The 26,322-nt window shown below is 37.1% G+C and overlaps 1 protein-coding gene and 1 long non-coding RNA gene across 3 annotated transcripts in view; one reads left to right on the top strand and one right to left on the bottom strand.

Annotated features, from left to right (window-relative positions):
• The window catches only part of LOC308704580, a 97,407-nt gene that overhangs the window by 62,400 nt on the left and 8,685 nt on the right, over positions 1-26,322 (top strand). Inside the window, exon 4 of the long non-coding RNA XR_014031817.1 lies at positions 25,215-25,299. This is a non-coding gene — a long non-coding RNA (uncharacterized lncRNA). The remainder of the gene's footprint in view (positions 1-25,214; positions 25,300-26,322) is intronic.
• LOC308704335 (uncharacterized protein) lies at positions 4,177-5,955 on the bottom strand. Of its 2 annotated transcripts, none has more exons than XM_081388542.1 (7): positions 5,826-5,955; positions 5,558-5,685; positions 5,324-5,455; positions 5,172-5,196; positions 5,019-5,075; positions 4,817-4,919; positions 4,177-4,662 (listed from the first exon to the last, which is right to left on the bottom strand). In XM_081388542.1, the coding sequence occupies exons 1-7, from the start codon at positions 5,905-5,907 to the stop codon at positions 4,647-4,649; spliced, it is 543 nt and encodes a 180-aa protein (XP_081244668.1). In that variant the 5' UTR covers positions 5,908-5,955; the 3' UTR covers positions 4,177-4,646. The 2 variants fall into 2 exon arrangements, with proteins under 2 accessions (XP_081244668.1, XP_081244669.1); XM_081388543.1 differs by having other exon boundaries at positions 5,019-5,069.

The following is a 26,322-nucleotide window of genomic DNA, read 5'->3' as shown; positions in this document are numbered from 1 at the left end:
TCCTGTTCTCTCCTGTTAATCTTGAGTACCTAGAGAGTAGTATTGCATCCTTCATATCTCCAAAAAGTCTTTAGTTTTATTATTTTTATCAAAGAAAGATAGGGTGTACCGAGTCTTTCCGGAAAAAAACGAGCGTCTGGAGGCGGGCCGTGTGGGCGAAGCTAAAGCTGTGCTAACGCGCCGAGCTAGTGACAACACACAGAGACAATAGAAGCAGTTTTACTCACCGAACCTTTATCATTGTGACTGCTCGATCCTTAAGCATTAGACGATCTGCAAATCCGTAGATCTGGGCTTTGTTTATAAAACAATCATCGTCGAAATGCAGGGAACAAACAGTCTACACAACTCCGTTTATGCTCTGGAAAAACAAACTCCATCCACTGGTGCCTTAACGCCGGGTTCTTTGGGAATCTGTGCAGGGTTGTCTTGCCCTGGCAACCAAAAACACACTTCTTTGGCTACATTGACTTCCAAAAGCCGGGCAGGGCGCTTTGATGGCAAACTGCTTTCGCTCTCTTGCTCTGGTTTACGAGTGCGCGCGTGCGCGCGCGATCTTACCGGAGAAGTGCCCTTAGGACCCATATAAGGAAATTCCGTTACATCTGACGTCACACATACCCATACTCGAAAAAAACTTTCCGAAACTCGTGACAAACTGGAAGGACAATTTTTGGCACAGAAATACTCCTTCAAACGTACAATTTAATTTTTGAAACTTTGTCCATGTTTAGCATGGGAATCCAACTCTTTAACAGTGTAAAAAACTCAGTATGCATGAAATAGCAATTCACCCCCCCTTTAAGGTTTTCGAGGAAAACATTCCAGGATTTTTCTACACAGAATGGACTTCAATGGCAACCAACTATTCCAATGTTCAAAGAAGGTTCAAATGTCTGTCTCAATGCAGCTTCAAAGTCTCTACACGAGAAAAGAGTAGAGAAATAAAGGTCTTATCTAGCGAAACGATCTGTCATTTAAAAAAAAAAAAGGTATCATGTACATTATCACGTTGGAAAGGTCACGAAAATAAACAAAAATAATAATAAATTAAAACAAAGATGTCGGATAATTTTGAAGTTGGAGGAGAAAATGAGTTGACATTTTTCGCCCTTCCCTACCTTTTTGAACCGGAGTACACTGACAAATAACTTAGATGCCGTGACGCGTGACCTTTCCAACGTGATGACGCAATGCGTGGCACATCTCAGAGATGGTACACGACGAGCATTTGTGGTTAAAAAGTATATATATATTTTTTTTTTTATATAGAAAATGACCGATCGTTTCACTAGAAAAGACCCTTATTTCTCGACTGGGATCGTGTAGAGACTTTGAAGCTGCATTGAGACAGACATTTGAACCTTCTTTGAACATTGGTATAATTGGTTGCAATTGAAGTCCATTCTGTGTAGAAAATTACTGGAATGTTTTCCTCAAAAACCTTAATTTTTTTTCGACTGAAGAAAGAAAGACATGGATATCTTGGATGACATCGGGGTGAGTATCAGCAAAAAAAGTGAACTAATCCTTTAAGAGGGGGTTTACAATGACAAAACAAACAGACATCATTAATTTTCATTAAGATTGTGATTTCTGGTGAAAAAGTTTTTCTGGTGAAAAAGTTTATGCAAATGAACAGTGTGATGCAAATACTACCAGTGGACACAGAAAGCTGTCTGCCCCCTGATATGGATACCACAGCAAAATAGGACCACCTACGGCTATGAGAAAATCTTGGTAACACTTTATTTTTATGGTCCTTTTTGATCATTCTGTTGACTATAAGTAACTTTTCACCTACATGTCAACTAACTCTCATTAGAGTATTAGTAGACTGTCTGCTTAATGGGCCCTATCTTGCACCCAGCGCAATTGACTTTGTACACCGACGCATGTATCATTCCTATCTTGCACCTTTTTGGACTTTTCCCTCCACAGACACACATCGGTAAATTAGGTAATGAACTTGCACTCCCGGGGACGGTTCAGCGAAAAGAGGAGGTGTTCCGGCGCAAACGTTTCCTGATGCTATTTTGCAGGTTTAGAAAACATTCCGCCACTGACCAGGAAAAACCTAGTCTAAAGTCAGTGGCGCATGTTATTCAAATGCTATTTTGAGGGCGCACGCTTGGCCATAATGTAGCGTGTGCACAACGCGCATACACTTTGAATTCACTCATCTACACAGAAGCAGCAGTTTTCATTTTTGCAAACCATAGGCTACATTATTACAAGGAAAAACATTAACACAAGAAATCATTGTTGTGTCCATGAAGATGTGAAAAAAATAGGCATAAATCTAGCTTACACATTTACCCAAATTATCATACGCCTGTGTAACCGAAGCTAATTTGGGTGGGTTTCTCCCATCCCCAATGTCACTTCTCTGTGTTTTACGGCCCTGACGAGAACGTCGGTCTCCTCGGCTGTGAACTGCTCCTGGCGCGCGCCTGGCAAATCCGCCGTTATAATAGCAATCCGCCATGGAACAAGCACGCCTGCTCTTAAAGGGAATGTGATATGACGCTCTGATTGGTTTATTTCACGTTACGCCCAAACCACACCTATGAATAATGAAGCTACTTCAGACCAACCCATTTTAGATTTGCGTCGGGCGCAAGAGTCATTTATCCCGCCGGTATAATAGCAACAGCGCCCAAGATCCGCCCACAAAGTTACTTGAGTTTCGCGTTTGATACTTGCGTTTCAGAACGTTAAAATAGGGCCCAATATCTGCTAACACTTTGTTTTGATCCTACCCAACAGACATTCTACTGACTGTAAGTAACTTTGCAAGTACATGTCAACTTATTCTAACCCTACCAGTCTACTAATTCTATTAAAAAATATATAATAATAATAATAAAAATTGTAAACATGCATACTAAACACACATGCCCCCTTGACATCTGTATGAGTGCTTGAGAACCAGAACTTGGATTTATATTTTTTTTATCTTAATTTGCTAAATTTAATCCTGAAAATGTACTTTTATAAGAAATACATACAAATTTGATATTTTTTTCACTAATAACAGTGTCATCACCATCTGAATAGGAAATTAATTTACTTAATATAGGCTAGCCTCAGTGGTGAGCAATGGTGACTTCTTTAAACAGGTATGCTGAGTACCCCCCTCCGCCATACGTATTACCAACATTACACCTCAAATGATAAGGGATTTTATAGAGTTAATATTAATTAGCGAGTCCACAAACTCATTTTCTCAAATTGTTTGTGTATGCAGAGCATTCACAGCTTATGCACTGCACGCCCCTGGTATACAGTATATAGTATGTATATGATATAGAGCTTATAAAGTTACTTCAACATTATTATCAAAATTAGTTTTAGATAATGCAATTTTTCCTTCATTTTAGTATCAGTGCCTAAATGGTCCTGCCTTAGCACAGGTCAAAGGATAGTTCACCCTACAATTCATTATTACTCATTATTAATCACTCATTATTAATCACCCTGATGTTTTAATCCATTATGCTGTTCTTTCTTTTTCGGACCACAAAAGGAGAAAAAAAAAAAAGTCCCACTCGCGCTTGTCCATATAATGGCAATGAATAACGACCATCATCAAGCTTTTTTAAAAAGACGCAAAAGTATCACAGAATGGTCCCATGTAGCCTACGATATGAAATTTAATGCATTATTTAAAGAAAATCCTGACCTTGGCCGTTGGGTGCGAGTAGATGAACTGTTGCGCTGATAAAGTCTTGTAAACGTGCAGTCGAGTACAAAAGACCAACAGCCAAAGTCAGGATTTTCATTAAATATGAACGCTTTTTTTACATTTCCGGGTTTCTCAGAAGCGGTTGGGAAGTCATAGTTGGGTAAACATCTAGAGCAGTGAATGAGAGACTACATTTTTTTCCTCCATTTTCTCAAATAGAAAAAGAAAAACTGAACAATTGTGTTTTCAAAAAGAGGGAAAAAATAGAAAGAGATTGATAACGGCACTCAGAAAATAGAAAGATGTCTATTTTACCGTCACTCCCATAGACGCTGTATTAGAAAAACCTCACAGCAGCGTTAGTTTCTTGTAATTTCATGCAAAGGTAATATAATACAAAGGATTGTGTTATAATATAATTAAATGTAATTCTTAGCAGAATTTACAATGCTGATGACAGTTAAAACACGTCATCACAATCTGCGTGAACTCCAATAGGCCTACTCCAAGAACACTTTAATATGACGTGTCGCATGGGATCATTCTGTGATATTGTCTTTTTTTTAAATCTTGATGCTGGTCGCTAATCACTGCCATAACATGGACAAGCGCGAGCGGGACATTTTTATAAAAATCCTTTTGAGGTCCTAAAAAGACAACAGCAAGGTGAGTAAATGATTACTAATTTTCATTATAGGGCGAACTATTCTTTTAAGGTAGCCTACAGTATATTTGGATTAAAAGACAAACACAAACCCCTACAATCTATAAAGATGAGATGCTAAAAGCTACTAAAATAATGGAATGCTATTGTAAATGAAATAAAGAAAATACAGCACGTAGCGATTATTTCGGTCATTTAGCGCTTTTTACAATATGACTAACAGAACATGTCTTACAGGGCCAGTCTCTCTGGAGCAAGGTGGGGTGCTTTGCCTGAAGGCACATGGCATTAATCTCACACCACACCATCACTGAAGGAAAAAAAAGGCAGAAGTCTTTCCGTGAAACACAAAAATAGCCTATACATAGGCTACATTGATTGACTTGTAATGGTCTTTATTTCTTCTAATCAGACATAAGTAGCCTACAACATAACCCTTAGCCTACATATCATACCCAACTCACCTTTTGTTATTTCTGAAACAGCGACACAAAATGGCGATAAATGCACCTGCACCAACAATTGCACCAATTAATCCCAATAAAACAATCCCCCACAGGGGTAAACCTGCCAAATATACAAATAAAAAGATAAGAGTAATTAGGATTTAAAGTAATCAGCAAGGTGAATTAACATCAAAACATTACAGACTAAACCTGCTTTTACCATGGTTGCCATCTTCTTCTTGGGGGTCATGTGCTGGTGAATGCTTCTTATCTGTAACTTTAGATAAATACAATCAAAAGCATAATTTATACAGGCTAAACTAAAAAAGTATTAGTTTCTAGAGCATGTATGGTGAGGATGCATTATGCTTACCGGTATAATTGATATTACAGATGCACTGTAAAAGAAGAAGAAATATATTTTAATGGCATATAGCAATGAAGCACACTGCATTTAGAGCCACACAAACAAGTGTGCAGCATATTTATTAGTGTGTAAATTAAAAACACATTCATTGCTCCTACCATGCCACAGTTAAGTTGCCATTGCAGGTTCTCGCAGACACGGACTGTCAGGTTCTCAGATGTCACATTCACTACAATTGATAACCCCTGTCCACCGGCTTTCGGGGTTGAATCGACAATAAACGTCCCATTCTAAACAACAACAACAACAACAACAGTAAACTGAGGAATTACAAAACATTTGATTGTTTTAAAACTAAAAATTTATCTATTAAATCCAGAACAGCAAACAACCTGAAAGTACCATCCTTGTTCTTGTTCTTTGCATCTTGTAAAGCATGTGATGTTCGATGGCACGGTGTATGTGAATCCCTTGGACGAGCGCAGACTCTCGCATGCTATTTCCTGATTTGCAGGGCAATCTGACCCGAAATAGAAAATTCCATTTAATTAAACGACATAATTCTTCTAATTTAAAATTAATTTAATGATTCATCAATGTTGAAACGGACTACGGAGGTCACCGCGCATGTTAAGAACAAAAAAGTGGAAAAACTCTTACCGTTAGATCCCGCAGACTTTGGAAGAAAAAGAGCAAATAGACCTACAAATAGTAGCGCTAGGCCTATATTGACACTGGCCATCGGATGGATCGTTGCTGTCACGAAGTCTGTTTCACCTGCTCTGTCTCGCCTCCCGAACTAGAAGGAGCAAAAGTACGGAACTCGGGAGATGTAGCGAGTATTTAAAGGAAGAGTGGAGCGTGGGCGGTCTTTCCCGTAACTTGAGCCACTAGCAGTGAGCACGGACTCCAGCCAATCAGGACACAGCACCCACTCGCATAGCGGGAGGGAGATTATGGTGAAGATTCCACAACTAAAATCTGAAGAAACTGTCGGTAGGCTAGTAACAATGAGTTTGTTTCATACATTGATAGTTCGTGTTGTTAATGATATGATGCAGTGAGCTGTTTAGCACTGTAACAGTTTCTCTTGCATTATGTTGGTTATTGACAAGCAATTGATTAGTCAAATTCGAAGGATGTTTTATCAATTTCTGAGTGTATGACTATGACGTATGAGTGAGTTGCAAGTATGTTTTTTTTTTTCGTTGATTGATTGAACGTTGATTTAATGCACTGAGCACTGCTGTGGTTTATACAATCATAACAATGTTAACAACAGAATGCTACGTTTAATTAGGCTATTGTAAGTCAAAATAGAATGGTATCTTATTTTTCCAGGCAATATATATTGTAGCTTATAATTTGAGATTGCATTTTCTAAAGATATGTCCAGACCAGACGTGCAGAGATCCTGAGTCCCATACACTGTAAATTATTTAGGCCTACATGATTAATGATAACATATGTTTTTACATTGCTTTAATTCATCAAAATAAGTTAAACAATTTTCAACGGTTTTTTTTTATAAAGATTCAACTTTATTTAAATGTAAAAATTAGTTTAATTCAATTTAAGTTGAAATGACTTCAACATCCAAGTAAAAAAATTAAGGCAGCATTTTTTAGGCTTGCTTTTCTTGCTTAAGAAGACAAAGTGGCCTATTAAAAAAAATCCTTTAAGTGTATTTTATTAAAATCTAATATAATTACATTACAATTCGAATTAATTCATTCTGAATTTGCAACAATTGCTTTTGAATTAAATCAAAAAATGTAATCAGGAATTAAATCAAGTCTAACCGTGTTTCAATGGGCCATGATTTTGACATCGGTGAGGACAGTCATTACGGACATAGCCTACATTTTAACAACATTAAGTTAAAGAGGGCAAACTTTTTCATTCAATTTAACTGTGCAAGTAGGCTATGTTTTCAACTTACCTCACTCCATCCATAAATGCATGTCCAAGAGCGCAGTTTTCTATCGTATTTACTTTACTCCGGTATTGTTAATGTGACCCATGTCAGATGCGACCTAAATTAAAATTACAATTACAATAGGGACAATTTCGTCCGTGTCGTCCGTACTAAATTCTGTGCAAAAATGGAACCTTGAAATGTCCCCCAGTCGTAACCGTGCGTGATTGAAATATTAACGATGAATGATGTCGTTGGCGAAATAACGTAGGCCTATATAAGATGGGCACGACGACCAAAACTTCGATAGGCTACATTAAAAAGTAAAATCGGGTCAGCAATCCATCATTTTAATCAAATGCATCGTCATCTCAGTCGGAAGCTGTTTCCGCCATGAATGAAAAATGAAAAAGGTCATTTCAAAATAAAAATAACAAAACAAAATAAAACAAAATAAAAACTTTTATCTCACAATTCTGCATACATTGCAATTGCGATTCTGAGGGAAAAAAAAGTTATTTTCCCCCTTAGAATTGGGCTTTATAACTCGCAATTGCCATATACATATATATATATTTCTTCAGCACCGTGTGACCAATGACCAATGAAGCCCGGGACATGACTTCACTCTGGGCCTACAGCATTATATGGCAAGCCGTTTTAGCTTAAATTGTACCCAGCATTACTCGTCGTAATTGCATTTTTGCTAAGGCAGTGAGAGTGGTATAGTGGGATTACAGAGATGATTGAGAGTTGGCACAACAAATGTATGAACAAATGGAAGCACAAATTCCTGCTAGAAGGGTCATAAGAAACAGTTTGCTGATGTCATAGAGTATGCCATGCATTCCTCTACACTGCTACACAAAGTAAACAATGGTGATAACATCAGGAAATTATTCAGTTCAGTTGCCAATCATCTCCATCCATCTGGAAGTAGCCCTTACATCCATTCATACAGAGACATTTTGTATTTATTTGAAACATCACAACCATCAGGTGCTAAGAAAACACAAAATCATGAACTAGATTTAAGTAGCCATTTTGATTAGCCAATTGATTTATAAAAAAAAAAAAAAGACCTTATAACAAAAATATTTGCCTGTGCAAAATATGTTTTTCAAAAATATAAGCTAATGAGACGTACAAGTACAATTACAATATAGCCCTTTGTACAATAAGTTAATACATGTCACATTTATAAAGCATTACATTCAAAACCCCCTTGAATAATCAATAAATGTTAAAGATATGCATTTAGTGAATTTACATCCAGTGACAGTGAATTCTCCCATTATTAGGTGGGCCATTGTTGCAGGTATACAGTAGCAGGGTTATTTACATCAGTCTTTGGACAGATGCTGTTGCATTAATGTACTTAAAACACACGCACAAAAATTGGTATGTCGGCCTACAATATACCTATTTTGTTCATGTGGTCTTGTTTTATTTATATATCACTGCTAAAAACAACAGAGGTTGTTAAAAAGAAAAAAAAAACATATAACATAAAATATAAAACATATTAACAAATTAAACATCACAGACACCAAATACCAAATAGAGTAAACCTGTTAAGCTGCTATTGCTAAATGAGCTTTCAGCAAGTTCCTGAATACTATAAGGATTTAGCAGATCTAATAGATAGAGGCAGCTCATTCTAGAATCTCGGCCCCATAACTGCAAAAGCGCGATCACCTTTTAGAAGGCGATTTGTCCTTGGTACAACAAGAAGTTTTTGATTTTCTTTTTAATTTGTTGTATTGCAAAGCACAGAAAATCAGAAAATATGAGTACCATCATCTGCAAACGAATAATGCCATAGAGCTTTTCACAGAACTAACTACAAATATGGATGACCTACGACTGTGACTTTCAGATTTCAGATTGTGACTTTCAGAATTCAGAATACTATCTTAGAACCACCTTCACCTGAAGGAGAGTCCTCGGACCTAGGGAAAAAATCTGAAAAACAGCTCCATATTATAGAAATAATATAAGGCAAATATTACACATTCTGAAAAACCAAATATTATACTGGTAATATGATTTTTATAGCTTATTGTGTAATAACTTAGGAGGTACATCAATATCCTAATCTTATAATATCATTAGTATGTATCCCACTTCCACAACAGCAAATACTGAACACAAAATTTATAACAGGCACTTACTTTCAATTTTTCTCCCCCATAAAAACCAAATGGTAACAGACAGGACGGTAGCAGACACCACACTCCCCATAATTACAGCAATTAGCCAGTTGGGAGAAATTGCTGAAACAAAACATGACAAGCGAGAGGTGTGCATAGCGCATGATAAAGACAAAATCAAATGGTGGATTTTATAAGTAATTAAAAAAGTTTATATTGGTTACCGTCTTTGTCTTTTGAAAAAGTGTGATTTCCTGGGATGGAGTCATGTGTAGCTAGATGTTTTACTTTAAACAAACACACACAAATGCAAACCTTATTTATACTGAAAAACAAAAAGGAGCTATGCTACTCAGTTCCAATTTATTATCACTGCACAATGCATCTTTTCCATATCGTGAAAGTGAATGGTTACAAAGACTGTCATTCTGCCTAACATCTCCTTTCATGTTCAACTAAAGAAATAAAATCATACTGTTCCAAAACATCATAAGGGTAAGTAAACGATTTATCAGCTATCAGTTTGGGTGAACTAATCCTCTAATAAACAAGCCTAAGATGTCTTAGACTACTAAAGCATTTATGGTGTGATGATAATTGATAATACAGTCAAACTGTTAACAGAACAAAAATAATTAGAACCTGTATGATATTGGAGTCTATGCACTGCATTTATTTACTCAGCACGTATCATATTCTTATAATATAATAGTATTCTTATAATCTTATTATTAAAATACACTCAGACAGATTTGTTGCTATTACCTGAATGTTGTCACAGTGGATTTGCCATTGAAGGCTTGCACAAGTGCTCAGTGTCAGGTTCTGAGGAGTCACAGCCACAACAGATCCTAACTTCTCCCCATCGATAGTTGAGGCAACAATAAACGTTCCATTCTATGCACAAAAGAAAAACGGAATTATCACCCCCCCCCACCCCAAAAAAAAAAACTTAAATAGCCTATATTTGTAATATATTAATTTGTCTTTTAAACGAAACAAAACAAAAAGACGTGCTTACCGTATCATACCATCCATGTTCGCAATGGCGATCTCTCAGGTAAACTGTCATGTTCTGAGGCACCTGGTATGTAAATCCCTTGGAGGTAACCATGTTCTCACAGTGAAGTATTTTCTGCGTTGTGGGACATTCTGAAAAACGCAAAACACAATGCCATAGGTTACAAACTGTAAAATGTCTGTAGGCTATATGCACATTTTTAAAATCACGTAGGGCTAGAAAGTTTAAATCTGGGTAAACGCCAATCCAGGCATCTCCATCTTTGCTGTCGCTTTACAGTGGCCAAGGATTAAAGTTCTGTTACACACAGCTTTCAAGAATAGTGTAAAAAATCCCTATTATAAACTGCAAGTTAGATGCCCAAGCCTCTGTTGCACGAACAAGAAGAGAGTCAATACATTTCCAAATTTAACTATATTGATACTGGACAAATACTTGAAATACTTGAAGAGTTTACGCTTTAAAAAAAAGGCTATAAATGATGTTGCATGTCACTACATCTGCAAGTTCCTTTTGCAATGTCTTACCGTTCAGTTTTTTGAAAGCCAGATGTCCTGCACATAGTAACATCATTATAAAAATCCTGTCTTTCATAATTGTTGTCAGAGACAGAAAATAGGCTACTCTCTCTCTCTCTCTCTCTCTCTCTCTCTCTCTCTCTCTCTCTCTCTCTCTCTCTCTCTCTCTCTCTCTCTCTCTCTGCGTTTGCGGTGTACAGTGTTTCTCTCACAGTTTTTACGAGTCATTCCATGACACAGCCTTGATTTGAGTTCCTCGGACCTTTTTAAGTGTATTGTATCTATTGGGTTACTAAAATCTATTTTTAAAAGCTTTTTGTATCACTTGAAATGTATCATTTAATCTTAGTTTAAAAACAATGACATATTTTATCTTTATATTAGAAATTATCTTTTTTTTTTCATTTGTCCCTCATGACCTAAAGTGTACTTTGAGAAAAAACTTTAGAAAAAAAAAGTCCATACATTTTGCCATTCCCATAAATGTATATCTGTGCTTTCATGTTTTCAAAATTCATGATAATTCATTAAAATCACATTTAGTTCCGTACCTCAGTAATCCCTCAACCCCGTTACACACATCATTCTTCCCCCATAAAAATAATTAACTGATCCTTGACATCAAAAACAGGAAGTAACATCACAGAAGTCTTCTGGACAACATTGTGTGCAGACACAGGCAAGTTACCACCTTCTTTTAAAGCTATACTGTGGTTGTCAAGCTCATCGACTGAAAAAAAAAAAAACCTGACAAACACACACACTCAAGCGTGCGTACGCAAACAGACAGACACACGCACTGAACACACCTCGTTTTCAGACCAGCACGCCCATTGGCGCACAAATGGCCGCAAATGCTTTTGCTATTAAACAACGTGGCGCAGGACATGAAAATAATAACTGCATTGGGCTGAAACTAGCAAAACACACTTGCGTCGCGCTTGGCGCTGCATTGCGCCGGGTGTAGGGCCCTTACTCTTCAACCCCTTTATGGACACTATGAGAGCTCTCTGAATATGCTTATAAAATATATTTGTAATAAAATCAACATTTTCCTATTAACCAGAATTCCCTCACACTAATTCAGTAATTTCACAAATAAAAGTTACATAAAATTTCACACTTATGCTATACTAAAACCTGAAATGGGCACTTTTTGTGAACGCAACCTCAACCTCAACCTCTTTTGATCAAAGTCAGATGTGGCTTGACTTCACAATTTGAAATAAAATCAGTATTCTTATGATTGCTCTGAACATTTCAGACTGAGTCCAACAAACATTAAATTACTTTTTCATTAACTTAAAAAAAATAATTAATAAAATTGTGTGACGGGGTTGAGACTATGGTAACAGGGTTGAAGATGGTAACGGGATAAATAGTTGTTTTTTAGGCTGCTTAAAACCTCACTGTAATTTTCTATAAACACTGTGTTTCATTATAAAAGAAAGACAACAGTCTTCTATTAACCCGACTGCAGGACAAACAACAATAACATAGTAGGCCTATATATTATACATTATAAACTGACTGAATAGGTCATCAAAATAAAACATAATTTGTGTGCTTTTTTATGTGTGTGTGTGTGTGTGTGTGTGTGTGTGTAGTATCCTGGTATTCCATACATTGTGGGGACATGTCTCCACATGGATAATAATATTATTAGCAAAAAATCTTTTGTAAAAACAAAGATTATAACAGCACTGTAAGTGCATTTCAGCCTGTCAACGTTAATGAAAACATGACATCTCAAACATACAGTAGTAGTAGGCTACATTACAGTTTTTTTCAATCACTAACAAGCGTGCACCCATACTTCAGATACTTTTTCTAAACTCTTAACACAGACTCACACCTACAAAACACAATTGGCCAAATGGTTAATTGTCTTCTCAAAAACACATTTTGTTAAATATATACTAACTCTTCATTTCAAAACAGAAAACATGTTTCTCTGCGCACACACTAACTTTACCAAAACACTGGAAATCTGACTCAAAATGAAATAATTCTGTCAAAGAATAACACTTGTTTTCACTTCACAAGGTACATGCACTCAATCAAAGTACACCAGGTTTCAAAATACTGGCTATTGTTGACATTACAAAAACTGCATAGACTTTTATGTTTCAGTTTTACAGGTATTTGCATGCAAAACGTGCAATCCACCGTTTTACACTAAATTTCTTGGTTGGGAACTGTATGTCCACATGTACAGTACAGTCACATTCATAATCATTCCAGTAAAAAGCAAATCAGTTTTTATTCCTTTACTGTTTACTACAGGAGGTACAGTAGAAACACGGTTTGATTGAACAGAAAAAGTTTTACAGTATTGCTTACAGTGAACAAAATATCCATTAAACACACAAGAGCATTGTGAACAAAAAAACAACAGCAAAAAGGGGGGGGGGGGGGTTGCAAAAAAACATAAAATTACTGTATCTAATCTCTGCGATCTTCAGGGTTAGGCCACATGTTTTCATCAAGATCACATCTGATATCATCCAAGGCGATGCACCTGGGATAAAACTGCTTGGTATGTCGGATCCACCCTTGGAGCCAGCATCCATGGCTTCAAGGAGGGACATCTGATCATGTGGCTGATGGTCATACAGTTAACCTTCCACCTCCACATTACATTTTGTTCAGGTCGTTACATTTGAATCCTGCCTCATCTATGTATATGAATTCATGAGGGGCCTGGTTGGCCTCCAATTCCATAATTCTCAAAACAAAGATTATGTAAATCATGTCTTTACTGTATACTATACTTTACTGTGTAGGTTACCTACTTGCAAAGTGCAAAGCTTATAGAACTGGACATTGAATTGGATATACAGTACACTATACCTGGACATATTGTCGTTGTAGCTCCTTGACTCTCTCACTGATATATTGTTTTTGAACTGATATCATTGCAGAAGCAGAGGTTTTTATAAACTTTCATATTGTAAAATATTAGTACAATTTGAAATAACTGATTTCTGTTTAAAAATATGTATGTCATGTAATAAATTGTGTAAAATGTAATTTATTCCTGTGATGAAAAGCTGAATTTTCAGCATCATTACTCCAGGAAGATGCATGGACTCGAAAAGCTTGTTTCTTCATGACATTGTTCAAAAGCAACACATTTTGCTAGCAATCAAAATCACAATTTGCTAAAATCATAAAATTTACAAAAATGGTAAAAGTTTCATGTAAATGGTAAATACATGTAAATAAATGCAGTCCATACTGTATCTAAGGTTTGGAATATTGTTTTTGCTATTTTGGGATGTTGTGTGTTAACATTTGTAAATACTACAAAAACAATCCATAATTTTGTCGGGAGGTATAGTTTGCCTGTTAAGAAAATGTAAGCATTATGGAAATGTGTTCACTGACTGCATATTGTGTGAAAACGACAAGAAATGTGTGAATGGTATGGCCACAAAAGACCGATGCTGTGCTAATTGTGTTTAGAGTTTTGAAAATGTGAACACTGGCTGGACAAACGCTTGTTAGCGACTGAAAAAAACTGTAATGTTTTTTTTTTTTTTTGTGCTTGACGGACTTGTTTTGCTGTTGCACCCGCGTCTCGCAAATGAAACGGCATTCTAAAAACGTTGCGCTCAAGAATTTCCCATTCCACTGCCACAGACACGCGTGAACATTTATGAACAGCCGATTAGGACTAGCGATGTGTTCGATGCTATGGTCCTTCATTGAGCGCATCATAGGACAGCGGTTAATCGCCTCAACAACTTCTTAACGCCTTATTTGTTGAGAAAAGAGCTAGGAGAAAATAAAAGTGGTGTGATTTTTTTTCTCTGGCACATGAAAAGTAATTCAATGCTCAAAACAATGCTCTTTCCTGCATGATATTTTGTTATACGATAGCTTGCATACGAGTAAGATCACCTCATGTGTCACCTCAGCAGCTGAGGTGACACATGAGGTGATCTTACTCGTATGCGATTGGCTCCAGCAGCAGTAAAGGCATCCTTCCTATCTAGATAGTTTTTGATTCTTGGTAACCTACATCTGTAACCTCTGAGAAGAGCTTGAACTTCATGTGCCCTGGGAAAACTTCATGAGCCCTTCACAATGCAGTAGCCTAATGTTTGTCTGTCTCTATTACTGTGCTGAGTAAAGGTCTTTGAAATCCCTTTCATGCATGCTGAAGAATACATGTGGGGTCATGGAAGTAGTACTATGTCACTAAAAGGTCAAATTTTGATAACATTTAACAACTGCTGGTAAACTCAAACTTAATGTAAAAAATGTTACCTTGTCAAATTGCTAAATGAGCTTGAAAGTTTGCATTTGAGATCGAATTCAGTGTTCAGATATGGAGAACTGATTGACACTAAAAATTTCTAACCCTCCCAAATCAAAAATTTCCAGTGACCGATAACATCTAAATTTTTCAATTGGCCCAAGTGAAAATCTGTATATTTAATTTATTTTCCAATTGAAAAATTTAGATGTTATCGGTCACTTGAAATTTTTGATTTGGGAGGGTTAGAAATTTTTTACAGTGTGTTAAATGAGCTGGAGACCTCAAAGACCACTTTAATGTCAGACAAACCCACCGTGTGCATACTTGTGAGCTCAGCTGACTGTCAAATGACGATGACTCACTACATCTAAAATGTGCCATCACCAGTCAATACACCATCACAGTTCTGCATGTCTTCTAAGTAGAGGTGGGCGATATATCGTTTAGACGATAATATCCAAATTGTTGTCTGGACGATATGCAAAATTGGGATATCGAATATTTCATAATTTGTACAATCCGACCCCCCAAACATGAAACGAGCTGAAAGAAGTTAAAGAGAAAACAAATAACGCACACAATAACCTTCTAAACAATTATATGTTGCGATTTTAAATAATGTACAGTAGGGCAGTACTATTTGCGGAAGCACCCTCCGAGTGGCCCAGCCCATGGTCCCGTCCCGTGTCGTCAAAAACTCATACGTAAATTCGAAATAGTGCGCGCAGAAGCACATGCGCAAAACCGTTTTTAAAATGATATATGATTTATTTTTATTTTATCATATGTCATTTTACAAAAATACATTTTACAAACCGTTTGCGCATATGCTCCTGCACGCACTTTTTCAGTCAGAACACAGCAATCAGAGGAGGACGCGCTGAAAACTGTAATGCTGTTCTCTTCCTTCATAACTCGTACTGAGAAGGTTTGAGTTGCAGAGGAATTTGTGACTGTTTCACCTGTTCAACCACATCAAAGTTTCGTAATTAGTAAGTCCGTGCTTTTTCTCTTCTTTTTTTCTTATGTGCTGAAGGGCCGCTGTGCCTTGGTGAAACGTTACGTGAAGAGCTCTTTTCCAAAACGCCATAAACCTAAAAAGCTGCCTCAAAGATCCACCAAAAGTAATGATTATGAATATGTAAAATATTGCAATAAGACATTTTAATTGTTTATTAATTTCTGTGTCGGCTGCAAAGATGAAGTTGACGATAGGCTATAATGACTCGCGATCTTCGCAGTAGGCTGTGAACGCAACGGAGAAATGCACATTTATTAGGCTACATAGTTTTGTTTTGTTTTGGATGGTTTTGTTTAGAACCAGTTTTCTGTAAATATATTTCACATTTTTTAGGCCTGTGAGGCGAGTAGGCTACGGTTCGGTTCATGATGATATAATCTCCAGTTCAAGCACGGCGCCTTATGTTGTGATAGCTAGCCTATATTTATATTTAATTTTAATGTATTAATCCAGGAAATTGGTTAATGAAAAAATTATTAAAATTAAGATACAATTAATACAAAACGAAATTCGTCTTAAAGAAAGGCTTTGTGCTTTTTGTTTTGGTTTTTGTTTGGTTGTTTTGGCTTTTGTTCTGGCTTTTTTTGAGGTCTCGGTGAAAGTTTGAAAGTCTTTAGTCTTTTTGCCGCTTTCAGAGCACTCGCGTCCATAATGGAGAACTGACATGTAATATTGTTTTTTCCTCATAAATGCAAACACGAAAAATAAAAGACAAAAGAATTTTTTTAAAAGACAAACCATCAATTTTTATTTGGGGGGGGATGGATGGATTTATAGCGTTTTGGGGAAAAAATTGATGGATTTATAGCGTTTTGAAAATATTTTTTTTTACTTTGAATTTATCATCAACAATATTGTTGTTTGATTTAATAATCACTGTTGCAAAAGGTGCCTAGTTCCGTTTTTTTTTTTTTTTTTTTGTAAGTGGAAAAAGATAGGGGCTTCCTCAGATTCTGTTTAGTTAGCTCCTTTATTGTTTCTTCTATAGCCTACATAGGTCAAATGCAGCAAGTCAAAAGACCAATTGGACCTTCTTTGCCAGTTTGCACACATTTCTTTGAAGGATGGCAAAAATATCGTCTGAATATCGATATCGAGATATTGGAAAAAAATATCGAGATATCCATTTTTGTCAATATCTCCCACCCCTACTTCTAAGCTGTTGAACTACTTTGTAAATATTATCTCTGCTGTATAGAGAAATCAAGCAGCTACTTATCAAATTGTTTTAGAATTTTATTACTAGAAATCCCCCATCAAGATTCTAAACATAGACAGCAGGGGTTTTGAGAGCTTTCAAGACAGAACCCATTATAAAGAGTATAGTGATGCAGTGCATAATGCTTTCACCTAATAGTGGAGCGGCTAAGTGATATAATCGTTCAGTTTATGATAAAAGCATGAAAATTGGCATGAGCAGTCTCCATGGGTCACTTGACAAGAAAATTGTCCGAGCCACTTGAAATTTCAAGATTTTTCAAGATGGCCGACACCTTAGTGGAGCAGTTAAGTGATATAGTGGTTTATTTGGTGATACAAGCATGAAAATTGGCATGAGCAGTCTCTGATGGTCACTAGACAATAAGCCACCCACAGCTACTTGAAATTTCAAGATGGTGGCCATTTTTCAAGATGGCCGACACCTTTGTGGAGCAGTTAAGTGATATAGTGATTTATTTGGTGATACAAACATGAAAATTGGCATGAGTAGAGTAGTCTCTGATGGTCACTAGACAATAAGCCACCCACAGCTACTTGAAATTTCAAGATGGCGGCCATTTTTCAAGATGGCCGACACCTTAGTGGAGCAGTTAAGTGATATAGTGATTTATTTGGTGATACAAACATGAAAATTGGCATGAGCAGTCTTTGATGGTCACTAGACAATAAGCCAATTTATTTGCTTGTATCAACAAATAAACCACTACTTCACTTAACTGCTCCACTAAGGTGTCGGCCATCTTGAAAAATGGCCGCCATCTTGAAATTTCAAGTGGCTCGGACAATTTTCTTGTCAAGTGACCCATGGAGACTGATCATGCCAATTTTCACGCTTGTATCATAAACTGATCAATTCTGCCAAACATAAGCACTTAGCCGCTCCACTATAAGATGCAAACCTCATCAAATCTGTAGCAGTGCGAGTTTCACTTCAACATTGATATAAATCAGTTGCTACAGTACAGACTAGTGGGAAGTACCCATGTAAACAAGAGGAGTACTTTATCAGCAGATGACAGAGGGACCATTTCAATTCAACCCCTCCAACTTTAATCAAATTAAGTTAATGTATTTTCACAACATTAGTTATTTGTTTGTTTATTTTTTAATACATGTTTATTGAGTCCATGTTTGGAGCAGTGTCAATGCTAAGTGAATTTGACTACTGCATTAGATGTGATGTGTACTCACTGGCTCAGCATTTCATTTCATTTTGCTTTGACAGCAGCAGTTAAAAAATAAAAAAATATTTTTACCTGGGTTGTACAGTTTGCTCCCGCTCTCCAAAGCCACAGTGCTGGTTAGTCCAACACATCCCACAGATGAGTGCCATGCTACTCACCTAGTTCTATCCCACAAACTGACTGGACCACTATAGTAATACAAATAATATAATTAATAACTTAAATTAAATAAGATTTTTAAAATAAAAATAAAAATGTAAATTAACTTATGATAAAAACATTTTAAGTACACATTATTTTAGCCTTCTGTGCACATTATAGACACGTCGTATATTAATATGGTTCTATAATTTATAACTAAATAGGTTAGTGTACAAGTCATCATTTAATCAAAAAGACAAACACAGCTATAACTATAAAGCCCTGACATGCTAAATGTAGCTTGTAATATGATATTTTTTTGGTCCCCATAAGGAAATCCGCTTATCACTAAACTGTGTTTAAAAATGTAGATGGTTTTCTGTGAGGGTTGTGTTTAAGGGTATAGGGGTAGGTTTAGGGAATATAATTTACAGTTTACACATTATAAAAATCATTATGTCGATGGAAAGACCTCATAAACATGGAAACACAACGTGTGTGCGTGTGTTGTATGTGTCTACAGTTTACGTTTTACACCATCGGAGTGAGGACAAAGTGAGGATCTTTTGGCCATGTGGTTAAGACTTGTTTTTAAGGTTAAGGTTAGGGTAAGGGTTAGGCACTTAGTAGAGGCTAGAGATTGCATTTTATCGTTAATTTCCTCTTACAGAAATAGTCATACAAACGTGTGTCTGTGGTTTAGGTAGGCTATACCCTGTTATGGGCTCAAAATGTCTCCACAAGATGGCAATATCTGAAATCCTTGTCCTTGTGGGGACATTTTTTTTTTTTGGTTCCCATTAGGAAAACAGTTTAATCATACTAAGTGATGTTTTCTGAAAAGGTAAAAATGCGGATAGTTTTCTGTGATGGGTAGGTTTTAGGGTTAAGGGACAGAATCTACAGTTTGTACAGTATAAAAATAATTATGTCTATAAAAAGTCAGCATAAAATATGAAAACCGTGTGTGTATGTACGTGCGCGTGTGTGTGTGTGCGTGCGTGTGTGTGCGTGGGTGTGTATGTTTGACAGCTCTACTGCAGCAGATAAGTCGTCACTTATCCAAATCCATTAGCCTTAATCCCTCTAGAGAGTACTACAGTCTTCTCGATTTAACAGTATTTAAGGACTGATGATTCACATTAACCTCTCAAAGGAGACTAAGGACTGCTGCCTTAAAGGGATCATGACAGATTTGTAAATGATTTTTGTACGTTCTTTGAGGTACACTTTTAAGGTAATTTTTTTTTCATATTAGAGTTTTTTTTCAACTGCTTACACACATTTTCAAAACTTTGCCTATTTTTTTCAAAACTTTACACACAAATCCAAGAACTACACACACAAAATCTCGCATCTCTTGCAAAATGAAGCACTGCATTCAAAATATCACAAACACATCTCAAAAGCAAACATTTGTCTTGCGTTGCAAACACCTTTGCCATAATATTATATTTTGGATATATCATACAGTTATTCAAAACCTAAAGCTCTTCTTTCATGAGCTTCTAAGTACATTTCTGTACAAGATTGAAAGTATTTGGCTGAGAGATGTTGAAAAATTCACGGTAAACACGAAAGCAAGATTGAAACCAAACTATAATTTTTTTTTACTGTAAGCATTTGTGGTTGTGAATTACAGTATTACACAGTACGAAAAACCTATAACTCGACCTTTGGCCGATTTATAGGCCTATTTTAAAGCCATGATTGGTTGGTGCATTGGTTGGTAAAGCAAAAGTGTTTGCACATGTGAGGAGTTAATGTGGGGCACTGATGAATTAGTGTGGCATTTTGATAGGTTGTGTTTGAAAAAGGAAATCAAGATACTTCCTGTTAGATTTTTGTGTGGTAGAGAATTGTGTGTTGTGGTTTGCAAAAAGAGTTTTATGAAATTAAAGGCCAATAATTGGTGTATAGTTTTGCAGATTTGGTGTGTGGTTATGGTGTTTGAATGTCAGGTTTCAGAAATTGTGTGACAAGTAAGGATTTTGTTGTGTAAGCAGTTGAGAAAAACTTTAATATAAAACCCTCATTTACAGACAAAGCATTATGAAATAATTTACTTACGTGATGTTTTGTAATTCATTCATACGACATGTATGTAACAGGCCATGTCACAGAAGAAAATCCAGAAATGTAAGCAATCTTTGCTACTGAACCATGAGAGATATGGCTTGTATTACAGAAGGTGTCTGATGTCGTTCTTTGATCACAGTATCTATCTCACAGAGTCTCTTACTTTTACCACATATTTGAATACAGATTAAGGATAATGTCATGTTTGCATTGAGACAACAAGCTTTTGTTTACACATTCGAATTTCAAAGTCAGAATCAGAACAGATTTTTTATTTGTTTTCTCAAATTTCTTTTAGGTGTAGCAGTTGTGATGTTAGACATCACATAAAAAATAGAAGTACAAACATGCAAATAGATACAAATAACTTGAAAATAAATAGAAATGTAATCACTGTAAATGTACAGCTCCATTAGTATAAATATGAGTGTAGTGCATGTGAATATTTAAAGTCAGCGAGATTTATAAAAAAAAAAAAAAGTCAGTGAAGACGTATAGGGTACATGTCACCGATATATGAAAGAGAACTCAAGCGCAGAATGAGTGTTACAGGTGACCAGCCCAAGGTGAACAGACTGGTGTTCTGTGGTAGCTGTGCAACACATAGGGCGGTTAAGCGCAAAAATCGATCACTTTGCGATAAAAGCATCAAATTTGGTAGGAAGGCTCACAAAGGGGGTCTGATCAGATTTAGGACCGTAGGCGCTTGAAATTTGACCCCTGGGGGTCATGGATATGGATTTCGTAATGGGAAAATGAATTAAAGGCTGCCAGAAACATAAAATGCAATAACACATTTCACCATAAATACATGTAAATATGAGCACACTTTAAGGTCTTTAAACTTTGAAATATAAGATATGTTTTAATATTTGCTGCTGTAATACTAAATATTACTATACATGGGTTAATGAATTATCTGTAAATTCATGTTATGTGATCAAAATTAGACATTACAGTGACAAGTGATTAAGAGCTGATCTTTGTCTGGTCTCTACCAAAGCAATTCACCAATGGTGATACAAAAAGGTCAACTGTTTTTAAACAGCTGACATGGAATGAGACACGCAAGCTAATCCACCATGCACGGCAAGATGCCAGCTCATTAGGATTAGTTTTTTTTTTTTTTTGTAATTTATTTGTCTTTTTAATGTAGGCATGCATAACAAGAAACAGAACAAAGAACCAGTAGTTCAACTCTTCAGCAGTTGAGCTTTTGAATATTAACAAAATGACCACTTTTATCTCGGTCCAGAAGCAAAAAAATTATTAAAGGGACACTTCACCCATTTGCATTAAGCTTTGCATTGTTAGAAACCCAGTCATACTATTGAATGGTCATGCAACATTTTTTCATTTTCCCCCGAGACGAGAGAAATCTGTATTTATCTCTTTACACTTCCTCCTACAATGACGCAAAAATCGTCATTTTGCGTCATTGAAGGAGGAAGTGAAAGAGGGGGGGATTTCTGTTAAGACTAAAAGCACTAGATCCACCCTTTCAAACCCGCCCATAGGGGGTTGGACCTAATGCGCTAACAGACCTATCACAGATCAGTGCGAGTGCGTTTGATTTCAACGGCAGAAACCTGCAGAAAACAGGGACGTAGAAAGCTGAGTAGTAGGGGTTACCATACTCTATTTCCCGGACATGTCCGGCCGTCGAGATCGACAAAAATGTCCGGGATTCAGCTTTTGCTTTCTGCGGTCGCCATTCATTGTTTACATGCTCACCTTTTGTTTCAATCTAACTGAATTCACCCCGATTGGTGAATCTGAATGTAATGTTTACATGAATGCTAAACAAGTGATAGGTTGATTTGCGTTTTAACATTGCTAAGAAAATACCCGCACCTCCGTGAGAGATAGCCCATGAGACCGGTGCATCTCACAGGCGTGCACATCAGTAATCACAGTAATACAGGGAGCAGGACGAGGCTAGCGCCGCGGGAGAAAGACGCGAGGCCGGTGGCGTGATCGGTTGAAAGACGCGAGGCCGGTGGCGTGATCGGTTGATGTGTGTTTTACCATTGCTAAGAAAATACCTGCTCCTCCGTGCGAGATACGAGAACAGTGCCTCACAGGTGTCGGTCGTCAGTAATCACGCCACCGGCCTCGCGCCGTTCTCCCACGCCCCTCAGCCTCGTCCTGCTCGCCACAGTAAACATGATGAATGGCGACTGTAGAACGCAAAAGCCGAATCCCGGACATTTTGGGCAAACTCGTCACGGAGACTCACTCGTAGCATAGCCTTGCCTTGATGTTTTTGTTTTCAACTGCGCTGTCTTACCGGTAGGCGTGGCTTGGGAGTGGCCTTGTAGGGCAGCGAAGCAAGTGCATTCTGGGAGTTGTTGTCTTTCATCCACATAAGCCAAAAATACATTTTCTGGCTTTTCTCAGTCTAGAAAGCTCCAAATTCAAAAATAATTTCACATTTCTTCTACATAAATGACCCACTTTCAATACACATTCATGTCTCCACGGGTGAAATGACCCTTTAACACAGCTTTACACTCTGACATTCTCCCTCACATAAACATAAAGCAGTACACTGCAGTGATGCTGCTCTGCATTTGCATTGATTAATACAGCCTTTTGTACATTTGCAGGCAATAAGTTCATAGCAGGCTTTAGATGCTTCAGAAAGTGAGGTCCAGTATGGTTCAAAACTGCCATCCTCTGTTTTTACCCACCCCCATTTAGATGGACAAGGCAAATGAGGAGAAGGCAGTAATACTTGCCCTTTTCACATGCTGTTCAAGAGCTGCACTTGTTGGTGGAATTCGGCGAACACTGTGCCTTTTTGAAAAAAGCTTTTTCCTAGCCGTGTTCACGCTCTCACATGTACTGGTTCTGTCATACAGCAGAACTGTGAACCTTTCAATTGTCTCTGATATATGTGAGGGAATATCAGATGGAGCACAGCTCAATTCCAACAATGCCTGAGTAAGTTCGGGGAGGACTTTCCATGTTGCCCATGGCACAAAAAAGATTAAATCGATTGACTAATTGTGGTAATCATGCTAATCGTCCTAATTTAGGTTTTTCTTTTGAGGAAAACTCGGTTTACAATGTGATGTGTAGGCCTACCTACAGTACTAAACCACTTGCAAATAATCCAGCAGGACTCAACAGTTCTTACAATTAATATTTCTAGTCAAGGTGAGAGCATTTGAGGGGCGAAGAATTGACTGAGATTAGCTTTGGGTGGTATAAACTAGCCGTTCAAGAGCACAGAGTTACAATGAAATAAATAGGATGAATTGCAGCTAGTTTAGATAACCAGCCTAAATGAAATTCTGTGGAAATGTACACCTACTTTATTTCACAGAATCCTAACTCTAAATTCCTGCAGACTAAAATCTATGTTATGTTATATTTGCCTGTCTGAGTTATGTTTGCTTACAACTGACTTTGCCTTTATCTCACTTGTAGTCAAGAGTAAAACAATCCCACCAGTTCCCTAGATTTTAAAGAGAATAATATTCAACTGTGGCCACCACAAGATGAAACCTACTGACTGAATAAGGAGGAGTCACTGACAAACTACCAAGTAAAAATGATGCGTATATGCATCCAATTTAATATTAAATATTTAAATATACATTTAAAAAGTACATAATTTCTGATAGATATCATAACCTCTTTTTATTTTTGTTTAAAAATGAACTAGATTGATTAATGATCAAATGTGCAACTTTTTTAATTGTTAATTTCTGTCGTCTATTCATTATGACATTATGAAATCCATATTTGGGGGCCATTTTCAATTTTTTTTAAATCGTATCTTATATTTTTAGTTTAAAGACATTCTATGTGAAAGTGTGCTCATTTTTACATGTATTTATGTTGATATGTGTTATTGCATTTTATGTTTCTGACAGCTTTTAATTCATTTTCCCATTACGAAATCCATATTTGGTGGCCATTTTGAAAAATGGCCGACATGGCAAAATTTTGAGCGCCTACGGTCCTAAATCTGATCAGACCCCCTTTGTGAGCCTTCATACCAAATTTCATGCTTTTATCGCTAAGTGATCAATTCTGATGAAAATCTGTGCTTAGCCGCCCCACTAACAAGGCCAATGGATGCAGCAAGAGAGAGGAAGCAGCCAGAGAAGCTCAGCTTGCAGGGCTAGGGAACTGTCACAGTGTCTGGGTTTGTTCCCTGGGTCACCACTAGATGTCCTCCTTCCCCACGGTGTCTGTCACAATTGAACTACATTCCCCACGATCCTTGTCTCTTCATTGCACTCAGCTGTCCCTTGTCACTCATTATTACACTCAGCCAATTCCCTATTAGCATTGTCATTCACCTGTGTATTTATACTGTTAAGTATGTGTTACGGAGTCCTTGTTGTTGTCACACCACTTCTTTGCTCTGTTTTTGTCTGTTTATTGTTTTGTGTTTTTGGATTGCTTTATTTGGATTTTGACCCTTGCCTGGACTAGTTGTGAGTACAGATTTTCCCTAATAAACAAACTGCGATTTGATCCCCTGTTTCCTGTTTGTGGTTTTGTGACAGACACCGTGGGGAAGGAGGATATCTAGTGGTGACCCAGGGAAAAAACCCAGACACTGTGACAGGAACACATCAGACACAAGACAAGGTATGCAGCCACTATCCACAACTGGAAACATGAGCAATAAGTGGCAACGTGGCAATTGGAAACAAGGAGGCATGAACAGAGGAGCACATGGCCAATACAAAGAAAGACAGAGCCATTTGTTCAAGCACAACACAAACAAAGATACATTAAACAAAGACAAGACTGGCATAATTATCAGAGGAGAACCCTGAAATTACAGATGTGTTCTTATATAGAGCATCATGTAAGAATGCCTGAAATTGATTGTGATCTTATTTAAACAGGCTTCTATTTTACCACACTTTTGTTGTCCAAGTTGGCATTACTTCCAGCATACAGAAGCTTACATAGCCAGCCAGTTGAACATCCCTCCTTAGATATGTTGTTCACCACTGGCCCAATACACTACGGCCCAACACTAATATATCAGTGCACATGCAAATAACCAAGAATTTGCCCTGTCAGATATTTCCTCATTCATTTAACTCTACTGTAACGGTGATAAGCAACTTTTGGAGAGGTGATTCCCATGCCACTTCTTTTCATTCATCCTCTTTCTTATAAATGGGTGTGACTAGGTCTGGCAATGGTGTTTACCATACTAATTTGTTTACATGTGTATGATTCTGTTACCATGGTTACAGTAAATCTTTGACACTGCATGCTGGGAGAATTCGTTTTAACTCATGTGCAGGCGTTATCTGATCATGATAACTACGAAGACATAAATTGTATACTGTATGCACACTGCCATAGTATTGTAATGAATAAAGTAGGCCTGTATGTATGTTCAGCACTTGCATACTGAAAATACAGTAACCCAACTCCAAAAGCCAAAAAGGTTAAAAAACTCTAAATGAATAGCATGTTAGAGTACACAAAGTTGTGCTACTGCAAAATCAAGTCAGTGAGAGATTCATTCTGACTCAGCATCATCATGTTGTGTCTGGCCTGAGGACTTTGTTCACATCACATTTGCCTGCCTGTGTTTAGAGTTTTGAAACATCAGTGCATCACAGTGCAATATGTGTTTTAGTGAGTGAA

Source organism: Scardinius erythrophthalmus (assembly GCF_964197995.2).
Source record: "Scardinius erythrophthalmus genome assembly, chromosome: 16".
NCBI lineage: Eukaryota > Metazoa > Chordata > Actinopteri > Cypriniformes > Leuciscidae > Scardinius > Scardinius erythrophthalmus.
Note: the sequence above shows the minus strand (reverse complement) of the source record. Positions and strands in the feature narration are given on the sequence as shown.